Source organism: Bufo gargarizans, chromosome 6 (assembly GCF_014858855.1).
Source record: "Bufo gargarizans isolate SCDJY-AF-19 chromosome 6, ASM1485885v1, whole genome shotgun sequence".
Lineage (NCBI taxonomy): Eukaryota > Metazoa > Chordata > Amphibia > Anura > Bufonidae > Bufo > Bufo gargarizans.
In genome coordinates this window covers 1,017,761-1,037,093 of record NC_058085.1, presented here as the reverse complement: position 1 = coordinate 1,037,093, position 19,333 = coordinate 1,017,761, and the positions used below count along the sequence as shown (strand labels likewise).

Below are 19,333 nucleotides of genomic sequence, written 5' to 3'. Positions count from 1 at the left end.
TTTGTTCTGGGTTGAAATACAATTCCCAATTTAGCAATTTCCTAATTTAGTGGTCTCTGCTGTATCAGGCCTACTTTAAATACATCCCTAAAAGGGTATATAATATTCAAGGTGCACATAGGGTCATTCTGAATAACTTCACACACCCGCTACTGTGCATTTCCAAGTCTAATTCTGTCAGTAAACCTATACCTGTCACCCAGCGCCTAAATACTAGGCCTCAAATTTATATCCAGCTAAATCGGTGGTTATTGCTGTGGCTGGGCAAGTTATTTAGTGTCCGTCCAAGCACAGTTTTTGTTCTGGGTTGAAATACAATTCCCAATTTAGCAATTTCCTAATTTAGTGGTTTCTGCTGTATCAGGCCTACTTTAAATACATCCCTAAAAGGGTATATCAGAATCAAGGTGCTGATAGGGTCATTCTCAATAACTTCACACACACGCTACTGTGCATATCCCAGTCTAATTCTGTCCGTAAAACGTATACCTGTCACCCAGCGCCTAAATACTAGGCCTCAAATTTATATCCAGCTAAATCTGTCGTTACTGCTGTACTGTTGTGGCTGGGCAAGTTATTTAGTGTACGTCAAAGCACATTTTTTGTTCTGGGTTGAAATACAATTCCCAATTTAGCAATTTCCTAATTTTGTGGTTTCTGCTGTATCAGGCCTACTTTAAATACATCCCTAAAAGGGTATATCAGAATCAAGGTGCTGATAGGGTCATTCTCAATAACTTCACACACACGCTACTGTGCATATCCCAGTCTAATTCTGTCCATAAAACGTATACCTGTCACCCAGCGCCTAAATACTAGGCCTCAAATTCATAGTCAGCTAAATCGGTGGTTACTGCTGTGCCTGTATTAGTGTAATACGGTACCTAAATAGATAGCCAGATAGTGTTAGGTGTCTGTAAAAAAAGGCCTGAATTTGAATTACAATACATTGGGACAAATAATATTTTTGTTGTTGTGGTGAACGATAACAATGAGGAAAACATCTAGTAAGGGACGCGGACGTGGACATGGTCGTGGTGGTGTTAGTGGACCCTCTGGTGCTGGGAGAGGATGTGGCCGTTCTGCCACATCCACACGTCCTAGTGTACCAACTACCTCAGGTCCCAGTAGCCGCCAGAATTTACAGCGATATATGGTGGGGCCCAATGCCGTTCTAAGGATGGTAAGGCCTGAGCAGGTACAGGCATTAGTCAATTGGGTGGCCAACAGTGAAGCACGTTCACATTATCTCCCACCCAGTCTTCTGCAGAAAGCGCACAGATGGCGCCTGAAAACCAACCCCATCAGTCTGTCACATCACCCCCATGCATATCAGGGAAACTGTCTGAGCCTCAAGTTATGCAGCAGTCTCTTATGCTGTTTGAAGACTCTGCTGGCAGGGTTTCCCAAGGGCATCCACCTAGCCCTTCCCCAGCGGTGGAAGACATAGACTGCACTGACGCACAACCACTTATGTTTCCTGATGATGAGGACATGGGAATACCACCTCAGCAAGTCTCTGATGATGACGAAACACAGGTGCCAACTGCTGCGTCTTTCTGCAGTGTGCAGACTGAACAGGAGGTCAGGGATCAAGACTGGGTGGAAGACGATGCAGGGGACGATGAGGTCCTAGACCCCACATGGAATGAAGGTCGTGCCACTGACTTTCACAGTTCGGAGGAAGAGGCAGTGGTGAGACCGAGCCAACAGCGTAGCAAAAGAGGGAGCAGTGGGCAAAAGCAGAACACCCGCCGCCAAGAGACTCCGCCTGCTACTGACCGCCGCCATCTGGGACCGAGCACCCCAAAGGCAGCTTCAAGGAGTTCCCTGGCATGGCACTTCTTCAAACAATGTGCTGACGACAAGACCCGAGTGGTTTGCACGCTGTGCCATCAGAGCCTGAAGCGAGGCATTAACGTTCTGAACCTTAGCACAACCTGCATGACCAGGCACCTGCATGCAAAGCATGAACTGCAGTGGAGTAAACACCTTAAAAACAAGGAAGTCACTCAGGCTCCCCCTGCTACCTCTTCTGCTGCTGCCGCCTCGGCCTCTTCGGCTGCTGCCGCCTTGGCCTCTTCTGCTGCTGCCGCCTCGGCCTCTTCCTCCGCCTCTGGAGGAACGTTGGCACCTGCCGCCCAGCAAACAGGGGATGTACCACCAACACCACCACCACCTCCGTCACCAAGCATCTCAACCATGTCAGCTCTCCATCTCACAAACATTTGAGAGAAAGCGTAAATTCCCACCTAGCCACCCTCGATCCCTGGCCCTGAATGCCAGCATTTCTAAACTACTGGCCTATGAAATGCTGTCATTTAGGCTGGTGGACACAGACAGCTTGAAACAGCTCATGTCGCTTGCTGTCCCACAGTATGTTGTTCCCAGCCGCCACTACTTCTCCAAGAGAGCAGTGCCTTCCCTGCACAACCAAGTATCCGATAAAATCAAGTGTGCACTGCGCAACGCCATCTGTGGCAAGGTCAACCTAACCACAGATACGTGGACCAGTAAGCACGGCCAGGGACGCTATATATCTCCCTAACTGCACACTGGGTAAATGTAGTGGCAGCTGGGCCCCAGGCGGAGAGCTGTTTGGCGCACGTCCTTCCGCCGCCAAGGATCGCAGGGCAACATTCTTTGCCTCCTGTTGCCACCTCCTCCTTCTCGGCTTCCTCCTCCTCTTCTTCCACCTGCTCATCCAGTCAGCCACACACCTTCACCACCAACTTCAGCACAGCCCGGGGTAAACGTCAGCAGGCCATTCTGAAACTCATATGTTTGGGGGACAGGCCCCACACCGCACAGGAGTTGTGGCGTGGTATAGAACAACAGACCGACGAGTGGTTGCTGCAGGTGAGCCTCAAGCCCGGCCTGGTGGTGTGCGATAATGGGCGAAATCTCGTTTCAGCTCTGGGACTAGCCGGTTTGACGCACATCCCTTGCCTGGCGCATGTGCTGAATTTGGTGGTGCAGAAGTTCATTCACAACTACCCCGACATGTCAGAGCTGCTGCATAAAGTGCGGGCCGTCTGTTCGCGCTTCCGGCGTTCACATCCTGCCGCTGCTCGCCTGTCTGCGCTACAGCGTAACTTCGGCCTTCCCGCTCACCGCCTCATATGCGACGTGCCCACCAGGTGGAACTCCACCTTGCACATGCTGGACAGACTGTGCGAGCAGCAGCAGGCCATAGTGGAGTTTCAGCTGCAGCACGCACGGGTCAGTCGCACTGCGGAACAGCACCACTTCACCACCAATGACTGGGCCTCCATGCGAGACCTATGTGCCCTGTTGCGCTGTTTCGAGTACTCCACCAACATGGCCAGTGGCGATGACGCCGTTATCAGCGTTACAATACCACTTCTATGTCTCCTTGAGAAAACACTTAGGGCGATGATGGAAGAGGAGGTGGCCCAGGAGGAGGAGGAGGAAGAGGGGTCATTTTTAGCACTTTCAGGCCAGTCTCTTCGAAGTGACTCAGAGGGAGGTTTTTTGCAACAGCAGAGGCCAGGTACAAGTGTGGCCAGCCAGGGCCCACTACTGGAGGACGAGGAGGACGAGGATGAGGAGGAGGTGGAGGAGGATGAGGATGAAGCATGGTCACAGCGGGGTGGCACCCAACGCAGCTCGGGCCCATCACTGGTGCGTGGCTGGGGGGAAAGGCAGGACGATGACGATACGCCTCCCACAGAGGACAGCTTGTCCTTACCCCTGGGCAGCCTGGCACACATGAGCGACTACATGCTGCAGTGCCTGCGCAACGACAGCAGAGTTGCCCACATTTTAACGTGTGCGGACTACTGGGTTGCCACCCTGCTGGATCCACGGTACAAAGACAATGTGCCCACCTTACTTCCTGCACTGGAGCGTGATAGGAAGATGCGCGAGTACAAGCGCACGTTGGTAGACGCGCTACTGAGAGCATTCCCAAATGTCACAGGGGAATAAGTGGAAGCCCAAGGCAGAGGAGGAGCAAGAGGTCACCAAGGCAGCTGTGTCACGGCCAGCTCCTCTGAGGGCAGGGTTAGCATGGCAGAGATGTGGAAAGGTTTTGTCAACACGCCACAGCTAACTGCACCACCACCTGATACGCAACATGTTAGCAGAAGGCAACATTTCACTAACATGGTGGAACAGTACGTGTGCACACCCCTCCACGTACTGACTGATGGTTCGGCCCCATTCAACTTCTGGGTCTCTAAATTGTCCACGTGGCCAGAGCTAGCCTTTTATGCCTTGGAGGTGCTGGCCTGCCCGGCGGCCAGCGTTTTGTCTGAACGTGTATTCAGCACGGCAGGGGGCGTCATTACAGACAAACGCAGCCGCCTGTCTACAGCCAATGTGGACAAGCTGACGTTCATAAAAATGAACCAGGCATGGATCCCACAGGACCTGTCCATCCCTTGTGCAGATTAGACATTAACTACCTCCCCTTAACCATATATTATTGTACTCCAGGGCACTTCCTCATTCAATCCTATTTTTATTTTCATTTTACCATTATATTGCGAGGCTACCCAAAGTTGAATGAACCTCTCCTCTGTCTGGGTGCCGGGGCCTAAATATATGCCAATGGACTGTTCCAATGTTGGGTGACGTGAAGCCTGATTCTCTGCTATGACATGCAGACTGATTCTCTGCTGACATGAAGCCAGATCCTCTGTTACGGGACCTCTCTCCTCTGCCTGGGTGCTGGGCCTAAATATATGCCAATGGACTGTTGCAGTGGTGGCTGACGTGAAGCCTGATTCTCTGCTATGACATGCAGACTAATTCTCTGCTGACATGAAGACAGATTCTCTGTTACGGGACCTCTCTCCTCTGCCTGTGTGCTGGGCCTAAATATATGACAATGGACTGTTGCAGTGTTGGCTGACGTGAAGCCTGATTCTCTGCTATGACATGCAGATTAATTCTCTGCTGACATGAAGACAGATTCTCTGTTACGGGACCTCTCTCCTCTGCCTGTGTGCTGGGCCTAAATATATGCCAATGGACTGTTGCAGTGGTGGCTGACGTGAAGCCTGATTCTCTGCTATGACATGCAGACTAATTCTCTGCTGACATGAAGACAGATTCTCTGTTACGGGACCTCTCTAGTCTGCCTGTGTGCTGGGCCTAAATATATGACAATGGACTGTTGCAGTGGTGGCTGACGTGAAGCCTGATTCTCTGCTATGACATGCAGACTAATTCTCTGCTGACATGAAGACAGATTCTCTGTTACGGGACCTCTCTAGTCTGCCTGTGTGCTGGGCCTAAATATATGACAATGGACTGTTGCAGTGGTGGCTGACGTGAAGCCTGATTCTCTGCTATGACATGAAGACTGATTCTCTGCTGACATGAAGCCAGATTCTGTGTTATGGGACCTCTCTCCTCTGCCTGGGTGCCGGGGCCTAAATTTATGACAATGGACTGTTACAGTGGTGGGTGACGTGAAGCCTGATTCTCTGCTATGATATGAAGACTGATTCTCTGCTGACATTAAGCCAGATTCTGTGTTATAGGACCTCTCTCCTCTGACTGGGTGCCAGGGCCTAAATTTATGACAATGGACTGTTACAGTGGTGGGTGACGTGAAGCCTGATTCTCTGCTATGACATGCAGACTGATTCTCTGCTGACATGAAGACAGATTCTCTGTTACGGGACCTCTCTCCTCTGCCTGGGTGCTGGGCCTAAATATATGCCAATGGACTGTTGCAGTGGTGGCTGACGTGAAGCCTGATTCTCTGCTATGACATGAAGACTGATTCTCTGCTGACATGAAGCCAGATTCTGTGTTATGGGACCTCTCTCCTCTGACTGGGTGCCAGGGCCTAAATTTATGACAATAGACTGTTACAGTGGTGGGTGACGTGAAGCCTGATTCTCTGCTATGACATGCAGACTAATTCTCTGCTGACATGAAGCCAGATCCTCTGTTACGGGACCTCTCTCCTCTGCCTGGGTGCCGGGGCCTAAATTTATGACAATGGACTGTTACAGTGGTGGGTGACGTGAAGCCTGATTCTCTGCTATGATATGAAGACTGATTCTCTGCTGACATTAAGCCAGATTCTGTGTTATAGGACCTCTCTCCTCTGACTGGGTGCCAGGGCCTAAATTTATGACAATGGACTGTTACAGTGGTGGGTGACGTGAAGCCTGATTCTCTGCTATGACATGCAGACTGATTTTCTGCTGACATGAAGACAGATTCTCTGTTACGGGACCTCTCTCCTCTGCCTGGGTGCTGGGCCTAAATATATGCCAATGGACTGTTGCAGTGGTGGCTGACGTGAAGCCTGATTCTCTGCTATGATATGAAGACTGATTATCTGCTGACATGAAGCCAGATTCTGTGTTATGGGACCTCTCTCCTCTGCCTGGGTGCCAGGGCCTAAATTTATGACAATGGACTGTTACAGTGGTGGCTGACGTGAAGCCTGATTCTCTGCTATGACATGCAGACTGATTCTCTGCTGACATGAAGACAGATTCTCTGTTACGGGACCTCTCTCCTCTGCCTGGGTGCCGGGGCCTAAATATCTGAGAATGGACTGTTCCAGTGGTGGGTGACGTGAAGCCAGATTCTCTGCTATGGGACCTCTCTCCAATTGATATTGGTTAATTTTTATTTTTATTTTTATTCATTTCCCTATCCACATTTGTTTGCAGGGGATTTACCTACATGTTGCTGCCTTTTGCAGCCCTCTAGCCCTTTCCTGGGCTGTTTTACAGCCTTTTTAGTGCCGAAAAGTTCGGGTCCCCATTGACTTCAATGGGGTTCGGGTTCGGGACGAAGTTCGGATCGGGTTCGGATCCCGAACCCGAACATTTCCGGTAAGTTCGGCCGAACTTCTCGAACCCGAACATCCAGGTGTCCGCTCAACTCTAGTTTTGATGATTAGGGCCTGATCGCTAGAATAAGGAGAGAGAGGCACATAGAGGAGACGGAATTAAGACAGACTCAGAGTTTGTATTGAGACTGTCTCCTGCAGTGAGAAAAGACAACAAGCTATCAAGATTGTGCCAAATTTTGCAGCAATTCACAACAATGTCTAGGTGCTTTGCTATTTGGGCACTCTATGACACGTTTACATACTGTAGCTATTGTACAGTGGTATTTGGACAATGTGGACATAGGTGATCTATATGGCTTATTATCTTCTTTTTGCTTCTTTGAACTAAGTTCTTTTCCTCTCTTTCTGCTTTTGAAACAAATGAGTTAAGATGTCTTCACAAGCTATCAGGCCTTGATAGCAAATACATTGCATAAAACCATGATGGGTCATGTCATGTAAAGTAGCCATAATTCACTAAAAAGGGTTTTCAGGGGAATCATTGTTAGGCTACTTTCACACTAGCGGCAGGACGGATCCGACAGGCTGTTCACCCATTGACTATAATGAGGACGGGGGCGGAGCTCCGGCGCAGCACGGCAGTGCACGGCGAAAGGCCGTCGGACTAAAAGTACTGCATGTCCAACTTTTTAGTCCGACGGCCTCTCACCGCGAACTGCCATGCTGCGCCGGAGCTCCACCCAGTCCCCATTATAGTCAATGGGGACGGAGCGGCGATCTGGCGGCACGGCGAAATGGCGGCAGGACGGATCTGACAGGGTGATCCGTCCTGCTGATAGTGTGAAAGTAGCCTTATATTGTTGCTCGCTGATCCTCCACCACTGCTGTTCAAACACTGCTCTGGTCCCCGCTCTTCTCCACTTACTGGTCACAGGCTTAACACACAGGACATGACTTGCACTGACTGGTGAATCCCCACTGTAGCCAATGAATGAGCAGCATCCTAATACATTTTCTGTGTGTGAAACCCAGGACCAGGAAGTGGAGCAGCGTTGGAAAGGCAACAACAGGGACTTGGTGAGTATTAAGAGTATTAATTATTTTTAGCCCAATCCTCCCCTGTGTGTGTGTGTCACGAACCAGCGGGTTTGAACCCACTGTGCCACGTGTCCTACCTCCACTATGGGCTTTGCCTAAGTGAACCCCTCAATCTTCACAGTACCCCTAATGGTGGGGAAAGACTATCCCGAGGGGAACACCAGGTCGCTAGCTCTTGAGGAGGATTGGAACACAAGGCAGCTGGTCCAGGCCGACCTGGAGCTAGCAGAGCAAGGTAACAGAGGTACAGACGAAGTCAGCAGGCCAAGTCGTAACCAGGAGCAACAGTGCAGGACCTGAGGCTGAGGCAGAGGCAATAGTCAAACAAGCAATAAGTCAGGGTAGGCATCACAGGTACAGGTCAGGCAGTCCGGCTCGGCAACAGGAGAGTCAAGGCAAGCAGGCAGGGATCAAACAGATAGCGGAGTCCAGAAACACAAGCACGGGTCGCTATTACAGTGTGTATAGATATATATATACACACATATAGTAGCATTACTGTACTCGCTGGCAATTACAGATTTTCATGGAGACAGCAGTTTCCATGTCCAAACGGTGCTTTATTTGGTCACCTCGGCATAACAGAGTAGCATAGTTATAGCGTCACTTGGTGCGGTGAAGTTATAGCGTCACTTGGTGCGGTAAGGTCATAACGTCACTTGGTGCGGTAAGGTTATAGCACCAGCATAACAGAACATAAAACAAAATAAATACCTGCCCGCCTGGGCTCTACCTAATACACAGGCGGTTCCTGTCTCACCTATAGAGTCCCGTTCACACCGTTCAAGATCAGGCTTCACTTTGCCTCACAGTCAGTCACCATGCTCTAACCACACAGGTCAGCTTTCCAGTCGTCATTCTGTAAGGGTAAGCCCCTAGAATTATCAAGGTGCATTTCCAGTGATAATATTTCACACAGACTGTAATGCCTTCCTCCAGCCACAAGAGGCCACTGTGTGCTGAGTAAGAGTGAAAATGAAGTTGTTGATTCCAAAGGATGTAGGAGGAGTTCAAGTTCCCGGGCTTAGAGAGCTGGAGTGCTGCGTGTACAGAGAGAGTTTGGCTGTTTTTTTTCCTGGCTGCTGTCAGTCAGATCAACAGAGACTGCAAAGTGTGTTCCAGAGGAGTAAAAGCGTACAATTCAGAGACCAGTGACAGGATGGCTTACTCGCGTCAGAGCTGAACTATGTGGATGCCTGTACCTGCAATCTAGACAGAGAGCGGAAAAGACCGCGCTGAGACAAACAAACGACCGGATCAGGAGCCTTCACGTACCAGACCAAGACAAGCAGCTATCTGCAGAACTGTGAGTGTGCCCCGGTGCTAAACGGTGGTAGGACATAGAGCAGGAGACTTAGTGCATTTTAGAAACGTGCCCTGGGTGGCAGGGGCAGACAGAAGAATATTAGAGGAGAGTAGCTTGCATTTTTTATGCGTTTGCTGTTTAGAGCACATTGTTTGGATGCAAAGTTTAGTTATCCTTCCTGTGAATTTATGTAAACCTGTTTACACTGTTTCTGTCATTTGTCGATTGCGCCTCTGGGGCATCGGTGCAATACTGTTAATCCGATTTTCCGGCCGTTATATTTTGTCTTTTAATAAAGCCGGTATCTGCTCCAGCCTCCTTGTCTGCTGTACTGTATTTGAACCCTGCCCTGTGGTCTTTTTCTCCTCTGACCGCTACAATTCCCCCAGACTTTGATTTCTTTTTATTCCCCACTAATGGTCCTAGCACCCTACATCCGGGATCGCTCAGGTTAGTGGGAATACCTGTAGTGGAAAGTTGTAGACTGGGAGTTCCCACTGCCAGACAATCCTACCTCTCAGTCCAAATAAAATCCAGCCCATGAAGTATTAACAAAACAGCTCCAGCAAACTATATCTGCTGAAACAAGTGCAGGTTTCTGGATTTCATCTATCTTTCCCAGTTGAGGAATCTGGGTGAGATATACAAGCCTTCCACCAATTTATCATACACATTACCACTAGTGGTCCCTCAAGATACAATATTAAATCGGTTCCAGGATGGCCATTGTATGGTGAAACCATTGTAACTTGAGTAATTGGTTCCAAAGCCCCAAAATGTCATCCAAGATGAGAGAAAATGAAGATTTAAGAAAAATAAGCAGATAACTGAGAGATAAAACAAGTCCTTTCATATAACATCCAGGAATAGCTGCTAACTGGCAACTAATACAGCTATTTTACCAGAGAAGTAACCTTGATATGTTGTATCTGAGGGCTTGTTCACACAAACGTGCAGAATTTTGCGGTCCGCATATTGCGGATCCGCAAAACACGGATGCCGTCCGTGTGCCTTCCGCAATTTGCGGAACAGACGGCCCTTTATAGAAATGCCTATTCTTGTGTACGGACAAGAATAAAACATGATTCATAATTTTTGTGGGGCCACGGAATGGAGCAACGGATGTGGACAGCACACGGAATGCTGTCCGCATCTTTAAAGTGAAGGGGTTCGCACCAGAGCCGCAAAAAATGCAGATTAGATGCGGAACCAAACCACGGCCGTGTGAATGACCCCTGAGTCTGAGACATTGTATATTTAGGCTACTTTCACAATCGCGTTTGGTGCGGATCCGTCATGGATCTGCACAGACGGATCCGTTCAGATAATACAACCGTCTGCATCCATTCAGAACGGATCCGTTTGTATTATATTTAACATAGCCAAGCCGAATCCGTCTTGAACATCATTGAAAGTCGATGGAGGACGGATCCGTTTTCTATTGTGCCAGATTGTGTCATAGAAAACTGATCCGTCCCCATTGACTTACATTGTGTGTCAGAATGGATCCATTTGGCTCAGTTTCGTCAGACGGACACCAAAGCACTGCAAGCAGCGTTTTGGTATCTGCCTCCAAAGCGGAATAGAGACTGAATGGAGGCAAACTGATGCACTCTGAACGGATCATTTGCCATTTAGAATGCATTAGTGCAAAACTGATCCATTTTGGACCGCTTGTGAGAGCCCTGAACGGATCTCACAAATGGAAAGCCAAAACGCCAGTGTGAAAGTAGCCTTGGTCTGGTTTCAGCTTACAATGGGTCAGAAAAGCCCATTGTATGTTGAAAATATTGTATCTTTAGAGATGAGCGAACTTTTGAAAAGTTTGATTCGGCTGATTCGCCTAATTGTAAAAAAAAATATTTGGTTTGTGACTAATTACTTCGTCACGAAGCGCATTTTTTTTTGTAAGTAGCGGGTGCAATGACAGGGAGCTGTGATAGAGCTGCCACCAGTCATTGTACCCCTCAGATGCCGCGTTTAAAAACAGTGGAAAATTAACATTAAAAAAATTAAATGAAACTTACCGCCTTCATTTGCTCGTGACAGGCCGGTGTGGTAATGTCATACGTCACTGCACATGGAATTTCAGCAGAGATCTTCAATCGAGATGTCGGCTGATGGCCCGTCGCAAGCAAATAGAGGCAAGTATGATTTTTTTGTTTTTTACACTATTTCAGGTTAAATCGATTCGCTAACATGAAGCACGAGGAAATTTGGCTTCGAGGCGAATCGAATTTATCTTGAAATTCGGATCGAATTCCAGTTCGGATTCGATTAGCTCATCTCTAATATATACACTGTGTATATACACTCACCTAAAGAATTATTAGGAACACCATACTAATACGGTGTTGGACCCCCTTTTGCCTTCAGAACTGCCTTAATTCTACGTGGCATTGATTCAACAAGGTGCTGATAGCATTCTTTAGAAATGTTGGCCCATATTGATAGGATAGCATCTTGGAGTTGATGGAGAATTGAGGGATGCACATCCAGGGCACGAAGCTCCTGTTCCACCACATCCCAAAGATGCTCTATTGGGTTGAGATCTGGTGACTGTGGGGGCCATTTTAGTGCAGTGAACTCATTGTCATGTTCAAGAAACCAATTTGAAATTATTCGAGCTTTGTGACATGGTGCATTATCCTGCTGGAAGTAGCCACCAGAGGATGGGTACATGGTGGTCATGAAGGGATGGACATAGTCAGAAACAAGGCTCAGGTAGTCCGCAGCATTTAAACGATGGCCAATTGGCACTAAGAGGCCTATAGTGTGCCCAGAAAACATCCCCCACACCATTACACCACCACCACCAGCCTGCACAGTGGTAACAAGGCATGATGGATACATGTTCTCATTCTGTTTACGCCAAATTCGGACTCTACCATTTGAATGTCTCAACAGAAATCGAGACTCATCAGACCAGGCAACATTTTTCCAGTCTTCAACAGTCCAATTTTGGTGAGCTCGTGCAAATTGTAGCCTCTTTTTCCTATTTGTAGTGGAGATGAGTGGTACCCGGTGGGGTCTTCTGCTGTTGTAGCCCACTTTTCTTTCCCATTCTGACATTCAGTTTGGAGTTCAGGAGATTGTCTTGACCAGGACCACAACCCTACATGCATTGAAGCAACTGCCATGTGATTGCTTGACTAGATAATCGCATTAATGAGAAATAGAACAGGTGTTCCTAATAATTCTTTAGGTGAGTATATATATATATACACACACCGCAGCACTTCCAATAGGTGAAAATAGTGGGATCCTTTATTCCCCCATGCAACGTTTCGATCCACTTGCTGGGACCATTTTGGCTTGAAAATGGTCCCAGCAAGTGGATCGAAACGTTGCATGGGTGAATAAAGGATCCCACTATTTTCACCTATTGGAAGTGCTGCGGTGTGTTTATTTTTATTAGGTTACTTTCACACTAGCGTTCGGGGCTCTGCTTGTGAGTTCCGTTTGAAGGCTCTCACAAGCGGCCCCGAACGCATCCGTCCAGCCCTAATGCATTCTGAGAGGACGCGGATCCGCTCAGAATACATCAGTCTGGCACCGTTTGTCCTCCACTCCGCTCAGCAGGCGGACACCTGAACGCTGCTTGCAGCGTTCGGGTGTCCGCCTGGCCGTGCGGAGGCAAACGGATCCGTCCAGACTTTCAATGTAAATCAATGGGGACGGATCCGTTTAAATTTGACACAATATGGCTCAATTTTCAAACGGATCCGTCCCCCATTGACTTTCAATGTAAAGTCTGGACGGATCCGTTTGAAGCTACTTTCACACTTAGAATTTTTTCGACAATATAATGCAGACGGATCCATTCTAAACGGATCCCATCGTCTGCATTATATGAGCGGATCCGTCTGGGCGGATCCGCTCTGAACACAAGTGTGAAAGTAGCCTTAATTATCACTTTGGTAAGTGCAATACCGCTGGCACCCATTGTTACAAGTTTATTACAAGGTGTGCTGCCCTGAACTTCGAATAGCTATATATAATTATTATTATTATTTTTTTTTTTGAGAAATTGATTTATACCATTTATTACTGTATAATGCACACAGACTGACCTTTAGCAGGTGGTTTACAGATTGAGTATCCATTATCTTTGCAGCATTTTTTGTTTCCTGTGCATTCATTGTCATTTTCACATTCTCTAGTTATTGTAGGAAATGATGTAATTAAGAATCTCTCTGGAGGACACATTCCCGGCTTCACAGTCTCTAGAAAAAAGGTCACAGACAAAGCAGTTTACTTAATGTCATTATTTAGTATTCATTTTCACAACTGGTCGCAAAAGCAGATTCACCCAAAATTCTGTGTCTGCCATGGAGACTGATAATTATAATTGGCCTTACTTATTCATAGGAAGTGAGGCTTTAAAGAGGACTGTCTGTCCTGTTTTAGTAAATACTTGCATTCCTCATGAAATAAGGATAAGGGCTTGTTCACACGGCCGTGTGTCCCCCGTGGCCATATTGTGGGTTCACAATACATGGGACACCGGCCGTGTGCATTCCGCATCACGGATGCGAACCCATTCACTTGAATGGGTCCGTAAATCCAGAAAAGCGGAACGGAACCCTACGGAAGCACTACGGAGTGCTTTCGTGGGGTTCCATTCCGTGCTTCGGTTCGGCAAAAAGATAGAACTTGTCCTATCTTTTTGCGGAAAGGACGGAATGCAGACCCGCATGCGGCAGCCCCACGGTCAGTGCCCGTTAATTGCGGACCGCAATTTGCGGTCCGCAGCGGAGGCACGGGCAGCACACGTTCATGTGCAAGAGGCCTTATTCTGGAGAATCTTTCCTCGTAACTGTGTTTTGCTGTTCCTTTGTTATTCCTTCTGAAAGTTTCTGAATAAATTAACAGCTGGGTGTTACCATTCCCCAAGGGAGTGTGTGCCTACACAATCTGACGCTGGCAGCACTGATTGGAAGAGCGTATAGAAACACAACCCCAACTAGTAACACCAAGCTGTCAATGTATGCATCATATTCAAGGAGGAATAACAGAGGAATGGCACAAGAAAAAGGTCTAAGAATGGATTATGCAGAATATTATGGGGAAGGCTCATAAAAAAGTATTTCACAGACATAACAGGAGAGCCAAAGGGTCCACTTAAAATGTTCTAAGTAATTGCTAATCTGTCCACAGTTGTTCAGGTGAAGTTCACATGGGACTTTGCTACAGTAAAAAACAGATGTTCAAATCTCTAGCATGCCGTCTCCCTTTTTTGATATTTGCCTTTTTTTCATTGTGTATGAACTTAGATTTGCCTTAGATCAAATTTGTCTTTAAATAATTTTAGTACTGTAGATGTAATATGGTTTTATCATGTTTTTGTAGCTTTTTATTAGTGTCATTTTGTATGCATGCCGTTTTTCTGGTATTTTCTCCATAGGCTTCCTAAAAATGTACAAAAATACACTATTTTAAAAATGCCACTACAAATGCACGCATACCATGAATAACTACCGTATTTATAGTGCAGACATTTCTTATAAGGATTTAATGCTATTTCGGCCAGGTTTATGTTAAAACGTAATATCCAAAAGGCTTTACATGGCATGTATAGCCATGTCATTATTAGGGTCGTTTATAAAAACGTTGGCATAAGTGGTTTTATAACAAATTTATTGCTGAAAGATATTGGTTTTGGTCACAGACTGGGCACTGCCCAGTGAACAATTACATAGAAACATAATAAAAGTGTCACTGACCTCATATTATAACAATACTACTAGCTCAGAATCTAATGTCGTACATAATGTAGGACATTACATTTAAAATTATTACATTTATTTAGTCTTGAGAAGAAGCGTCTAAGGTGGGGCATGATAAATATATAAGTGCGCTGTACAACAATTTGTGGTGAAAAGCTTTTCCATGTAAAATCTACATAAAAGACAAGCGGGCACTGCATCCGTCTGGAGAAGAAAAAGTTCAGCCTCCAGAGGCGTCAAGGCTTCTTTACTGTAAGAACTGTGAATCCGTGGAATAGTCTACCTCCGGGCGTGGTCACAGCAGGAACAGTGAACGTTTTTAATAAAGGCTTAGATGAATTCTTAAAGTTGAATAACATTAATGCTTACGAAAATATGTAGAAAACGGAATCTCTCTCCCCTTCTTATATTTAACTTATTTTGAAAGAATTTTTTATGATTTTATTTTTCATTTTCCATGTCAATATCTATATATAAACAACATAAAATCCTGCAATTTTCAGACTGGCCACTAAGTCTAATATTAGGTACCACTTGTTGGTCTGAACAGATTACTTTGCTGCAGTTATCTGCTCATCTGGCATTCTAATCCTGCCTGTAATGGTATCACCTCTTTGTATAGATAAGACAGGATCCACCATTGACAAAAGGTGATTGTCAAATCTTATCTATTTTTTCCTTGTACAGTGACCTCTGCACAGGCCACAGAGCATGCCTAGAAAACTATCCCATAGAAGTCAATGAGGTCCCCTCCAGATCACTGCGTCTATTGCCCATTTGGCTGCCGTAAAGCAATTTTCCTAATGTTCTCTAAATGCTGTTAACAACAGTTCAAGCAAGATGGACGCCCCCCATAATTATGTTCAGAAATAGAATAAATAATCTGTAATCATAAAATAAAGGCAGAATAAGGTTTTAACTGGCCAATAAAATTTTGGGTGAGACATTCCCTTTAACTATGTAACTATGTGATTATACAGTTTCACATTCCAGTGTCCTAAAAATGTCACGGTAAAGGATAATAATTAAATGTTCTACTTAATTTGATGCTTAAATGCTATGTAAACCTTTGGGGGCTATATTTTATTATTGCATTGCACTCATTTTGAGCTAAAATCATTTTTTCAGTTGGTCTTTAGTAAACATTTTGAGCCCCTTTCTCTGTACCGCCTTGAGATTCTCTAGTAGCAGGCTCTGTATTTTTACTGTTTCCCATCAGGCAGCTCAACTGACGGCTCCTCATCTCTGACCATTTTTATCTTACTGATAAGAATGTGGCTTAAATAAATATTTATGACCTTTTAGTAATTAAAAGATAAGGTTAATTAGATGACCGGCACAAAGTGAAAGTACGATTCACACAGCTAGACAGTTAACCCTTTATGACAGAATGCCTGAAAATGTTAATAAAGACCAATTGAAAAAAAAATATATATATTTTGCCTAAAACGAGTAAAATGCAATCATTAGAAAAATTGCCACCAAAGATGTATATAGCCTTTTAAGAATCACAATTAAAGGTGCCACATAATGTGGCACTACAGGTTTACAACTCAAGGTCCTAAAAAATGTGATGGTAAAGGATCATAATGGGATACTTAAGGATCACACTCTGAGCTTCTAGAAAAATTTGATGCTAAAGGATCACAACTCAAGGTCCTACATAATATATCATTGGATGCGGAACCATGACAATGCCATAAGAATTATCATTATTGAAGGCCACAACAAAGCGATATTGAGGGATCACTGTCCCTGGCTCTACATAAAGGTATGTTAAAGTGTCATTATCCCTAACCTTCTAAAATATGATGCAGTAGTAGGATATACTCTGACCCTACATAATTGGATGAGGTCTCACTATGTCTTCTACAATACATATTTCCTCAAAAATGTAAAACTATGTTGTGAAGAGAAAAATAAGACAATATGGCGCCAATATAAATTGATCCAGCGATACCAAGTCCCCTGAGCTTCATAAGGAGACAACACCAATTGTTATACATTTTAGGACGGTCAAAATAATTTCAGATGTCAGCCCTAATGTACCCCAGTGTGCATACTACAGACTGTACATTATGTATCATATCTATCTGTTCTATAATAGCGCTACATCTAGCATTTACTCTTCAAAACTTACGAGCTGATGATGTTCTCAGGGCAACAACACAAATCAGGAGCCCCAGGAGGGAGGCTTGAATTCCATTCATCTTCATCTCTACGAGAGGTATGAGAGCTGTAATGTATCTTAGAGTACCAGGCTCTTATAAATATATAGGCAATGGTAACCTAGGTGTGGTGGGTGGCCTTACACAAACAAGGAAATAATTAATCAATGGGATATTGTTTGTGTTACACATCTAAGTAATGATTGCAAAATTTCCCAAGAGAACTTTTATGACATGAACTAAGATTACTCAACTGGAAAGTATTATAGTAACATGCAAAACCTGCTGATCTGATCTGGTACCATAGTAATGGACCTTCCCGCCATCCTTAGTAAAGGCCTTTGAAAAATGGAGGTAGCTTTCTTGGGTCCAAGTGAAGTAGCTATACATGGTCCTTCCACCAGTAAATTACTTTAAATTTCTCTCTGTAAATCACAATTAAAAAAAATAAAATGTATATATATATATATACAGTCATGTGAAAAAATTAGGACACCCTTTGAAAGCATGTGGTTTTTTGTAACATTTTTAATAAAAGGTTATTTCATCTCCGTTTCAACAATACAGAGAGATTAAAGTAATCCAACTAAACAAAGAAAACTGAAGAAAAGTCTTTTCAAGATCTTCTGTAAATGTCATTCTACAAAAATGCCTATTCTAACTGAGGAAAAAGATAGGACACCCTTGCCCCTAATAGCGAGTGTTACCTCCTTTGGCTGAAATAACTGCAGTGAGACGGTTCTTGTAGCCATCTACCAGTCTTCGACATCGGTCTGAGGAAATTTTACCCCACTCCTCAATGCAGAACTTTTTCAGCTGTGAGATGTTTGAGGGGTTTCTTGCACGTACAGCCCTTTTCAAGTCACCCCACAGCATCTCAATGGGATTCAAATCTGGACTTTGACTTGGCCATTCCAGGACTCTCCATTTCTTCTTTTTCAGCCAATCTTTGGTTGATTTACTAGTATGTTTTGGGTCATTGTCATGTTGCATGGTCCAGTTCCGCTTCAGCTTTAATTTTCTAACTGATGGTCTCACATGTTCTTCAAGCACCTTCTGATACACAGTAGAATTCATCGTGGATTCTATGATGGTGAGCTGACCAGGTCCTGCTGCAGCAAAGCAGCCCCAAACCATGACACTTCCACCTCCATGCTTCACAGTTGGTATGAGGTTCTTTTCTTGGAATGCTGTGTTTGGTTTACGCCAAACATGTCCTCTGCTGTTGTGTCCAAATAATTCAATTTTGGACTCATCTGTCCAAAGAACATTATTCCAGAAGTCCTGGTCTTTGTCAACTTTATCTCTGGCAAATGTCAGTCTGGCCTCGATGTTTCTCTTGGAAAGCAAAGGTTTCCTCCTTGCACACCTCCCATGCAAGTTAAACTTGTACAGTCTCTTTCTGATTGTAGAGGCATGTACTTCTACATCAACAGTAGCCAGAGCCTGCTGTAGTTCTCGAGATGACACTTTAGGGTTTTTGGAGACCTCTTTTAGCATCTTGCGGTCTGCTCTTGGGGTGAACTTGCTGGGGCGACCAGTCCTGGGCATGTTGGCAGTTGTTTTGAAAGCCCTCCACTTGTAGACTATCTTCCGGACAGTGGAATGGCTGATTTCAAAATCTTTTGAGATCTTTTTAAATCCCTTCCCAGACTCATAGGCTGCTACAATCTTTTTTCTGAAGTCCTCTGACAGCTCTTTTGCTCTCACCATGGTGCTCACTCTCACTTCAACAGTCAGGAGCACACCAAACTAAATGTCTGAGGTTTAAATAGGGCAAGCCTCATTCAACATGCAGAGTAACGATCTACTAATTATGTGCACCTGGTGTGATATACCTGTGTGAGATCTGAGCCAATTTAAGAGGGAATACATGTGAGGGTGTCCTATCTTTTTCCTCAGTTAGAATAGGCATTTTTGTAGAATGACATTTACAGAAGATCTTGAAAAGACTTTTCTTCAGTTTTCTTTGTTTAGTTGGATTACTTTAATCTCTCTGTATTGTTGAAACGGAGATGAAATAACCTTTTATTAAAAATGTTACAAAAAACCACATGCTTTCAAAGGGTGTCCTAATTTTTTCACATGACTGTATATATATATATATATATTAGTAAATGGCTCTGAAATGCCTTCCCAAATAAGTATTACTATAACTAATAGAAATATATCAAGTCCTCATATAAAACTGTCAGAAAGAGCTGGCTGCTGCGATCCCCTAACCTTCATCACTGAGAACCCT

The 19,333-nt window shown here is 45.1% G+C and overlaps 1 protein-coding gene across 2 annotated transcripts in view; it reads right to left on the bottom strand.

Annotated features, from left to right (window-relative positions):
* Positions 1 to 17,189, bottom strand: part of LOC122939826 (perlwapin-like) — a 39,845-nt gene extending 22,656 nt beyond the window's left edge. Inside the window, exons 1-2 of one of the 2 annotated variants that reach the window (XM_044296003.1) lie at positions 17,064 to 17,189; positions 13,268 to 13,420 (exon numbers count right to left, since the gene is read on the bottom strand). In XM_044296003.1, the coding sequence (XP_044151938.1) occupies positions 13,268 to 13,420; positions 17,064 to 17,139 (229 nt within the window). In that variant the 5' untranslated portion in view covers positions 17,140 to 17,189. The remainder of the gene's footprint in view (positions 1 to 13,267; positions 13,421 to 17,063) is intronic. The other variant, XM_044296002.1, reaches the window with a different exon arrangement.
* Positions 17,190 to 19,333: the final 2,144 nt, after the last annotated feature.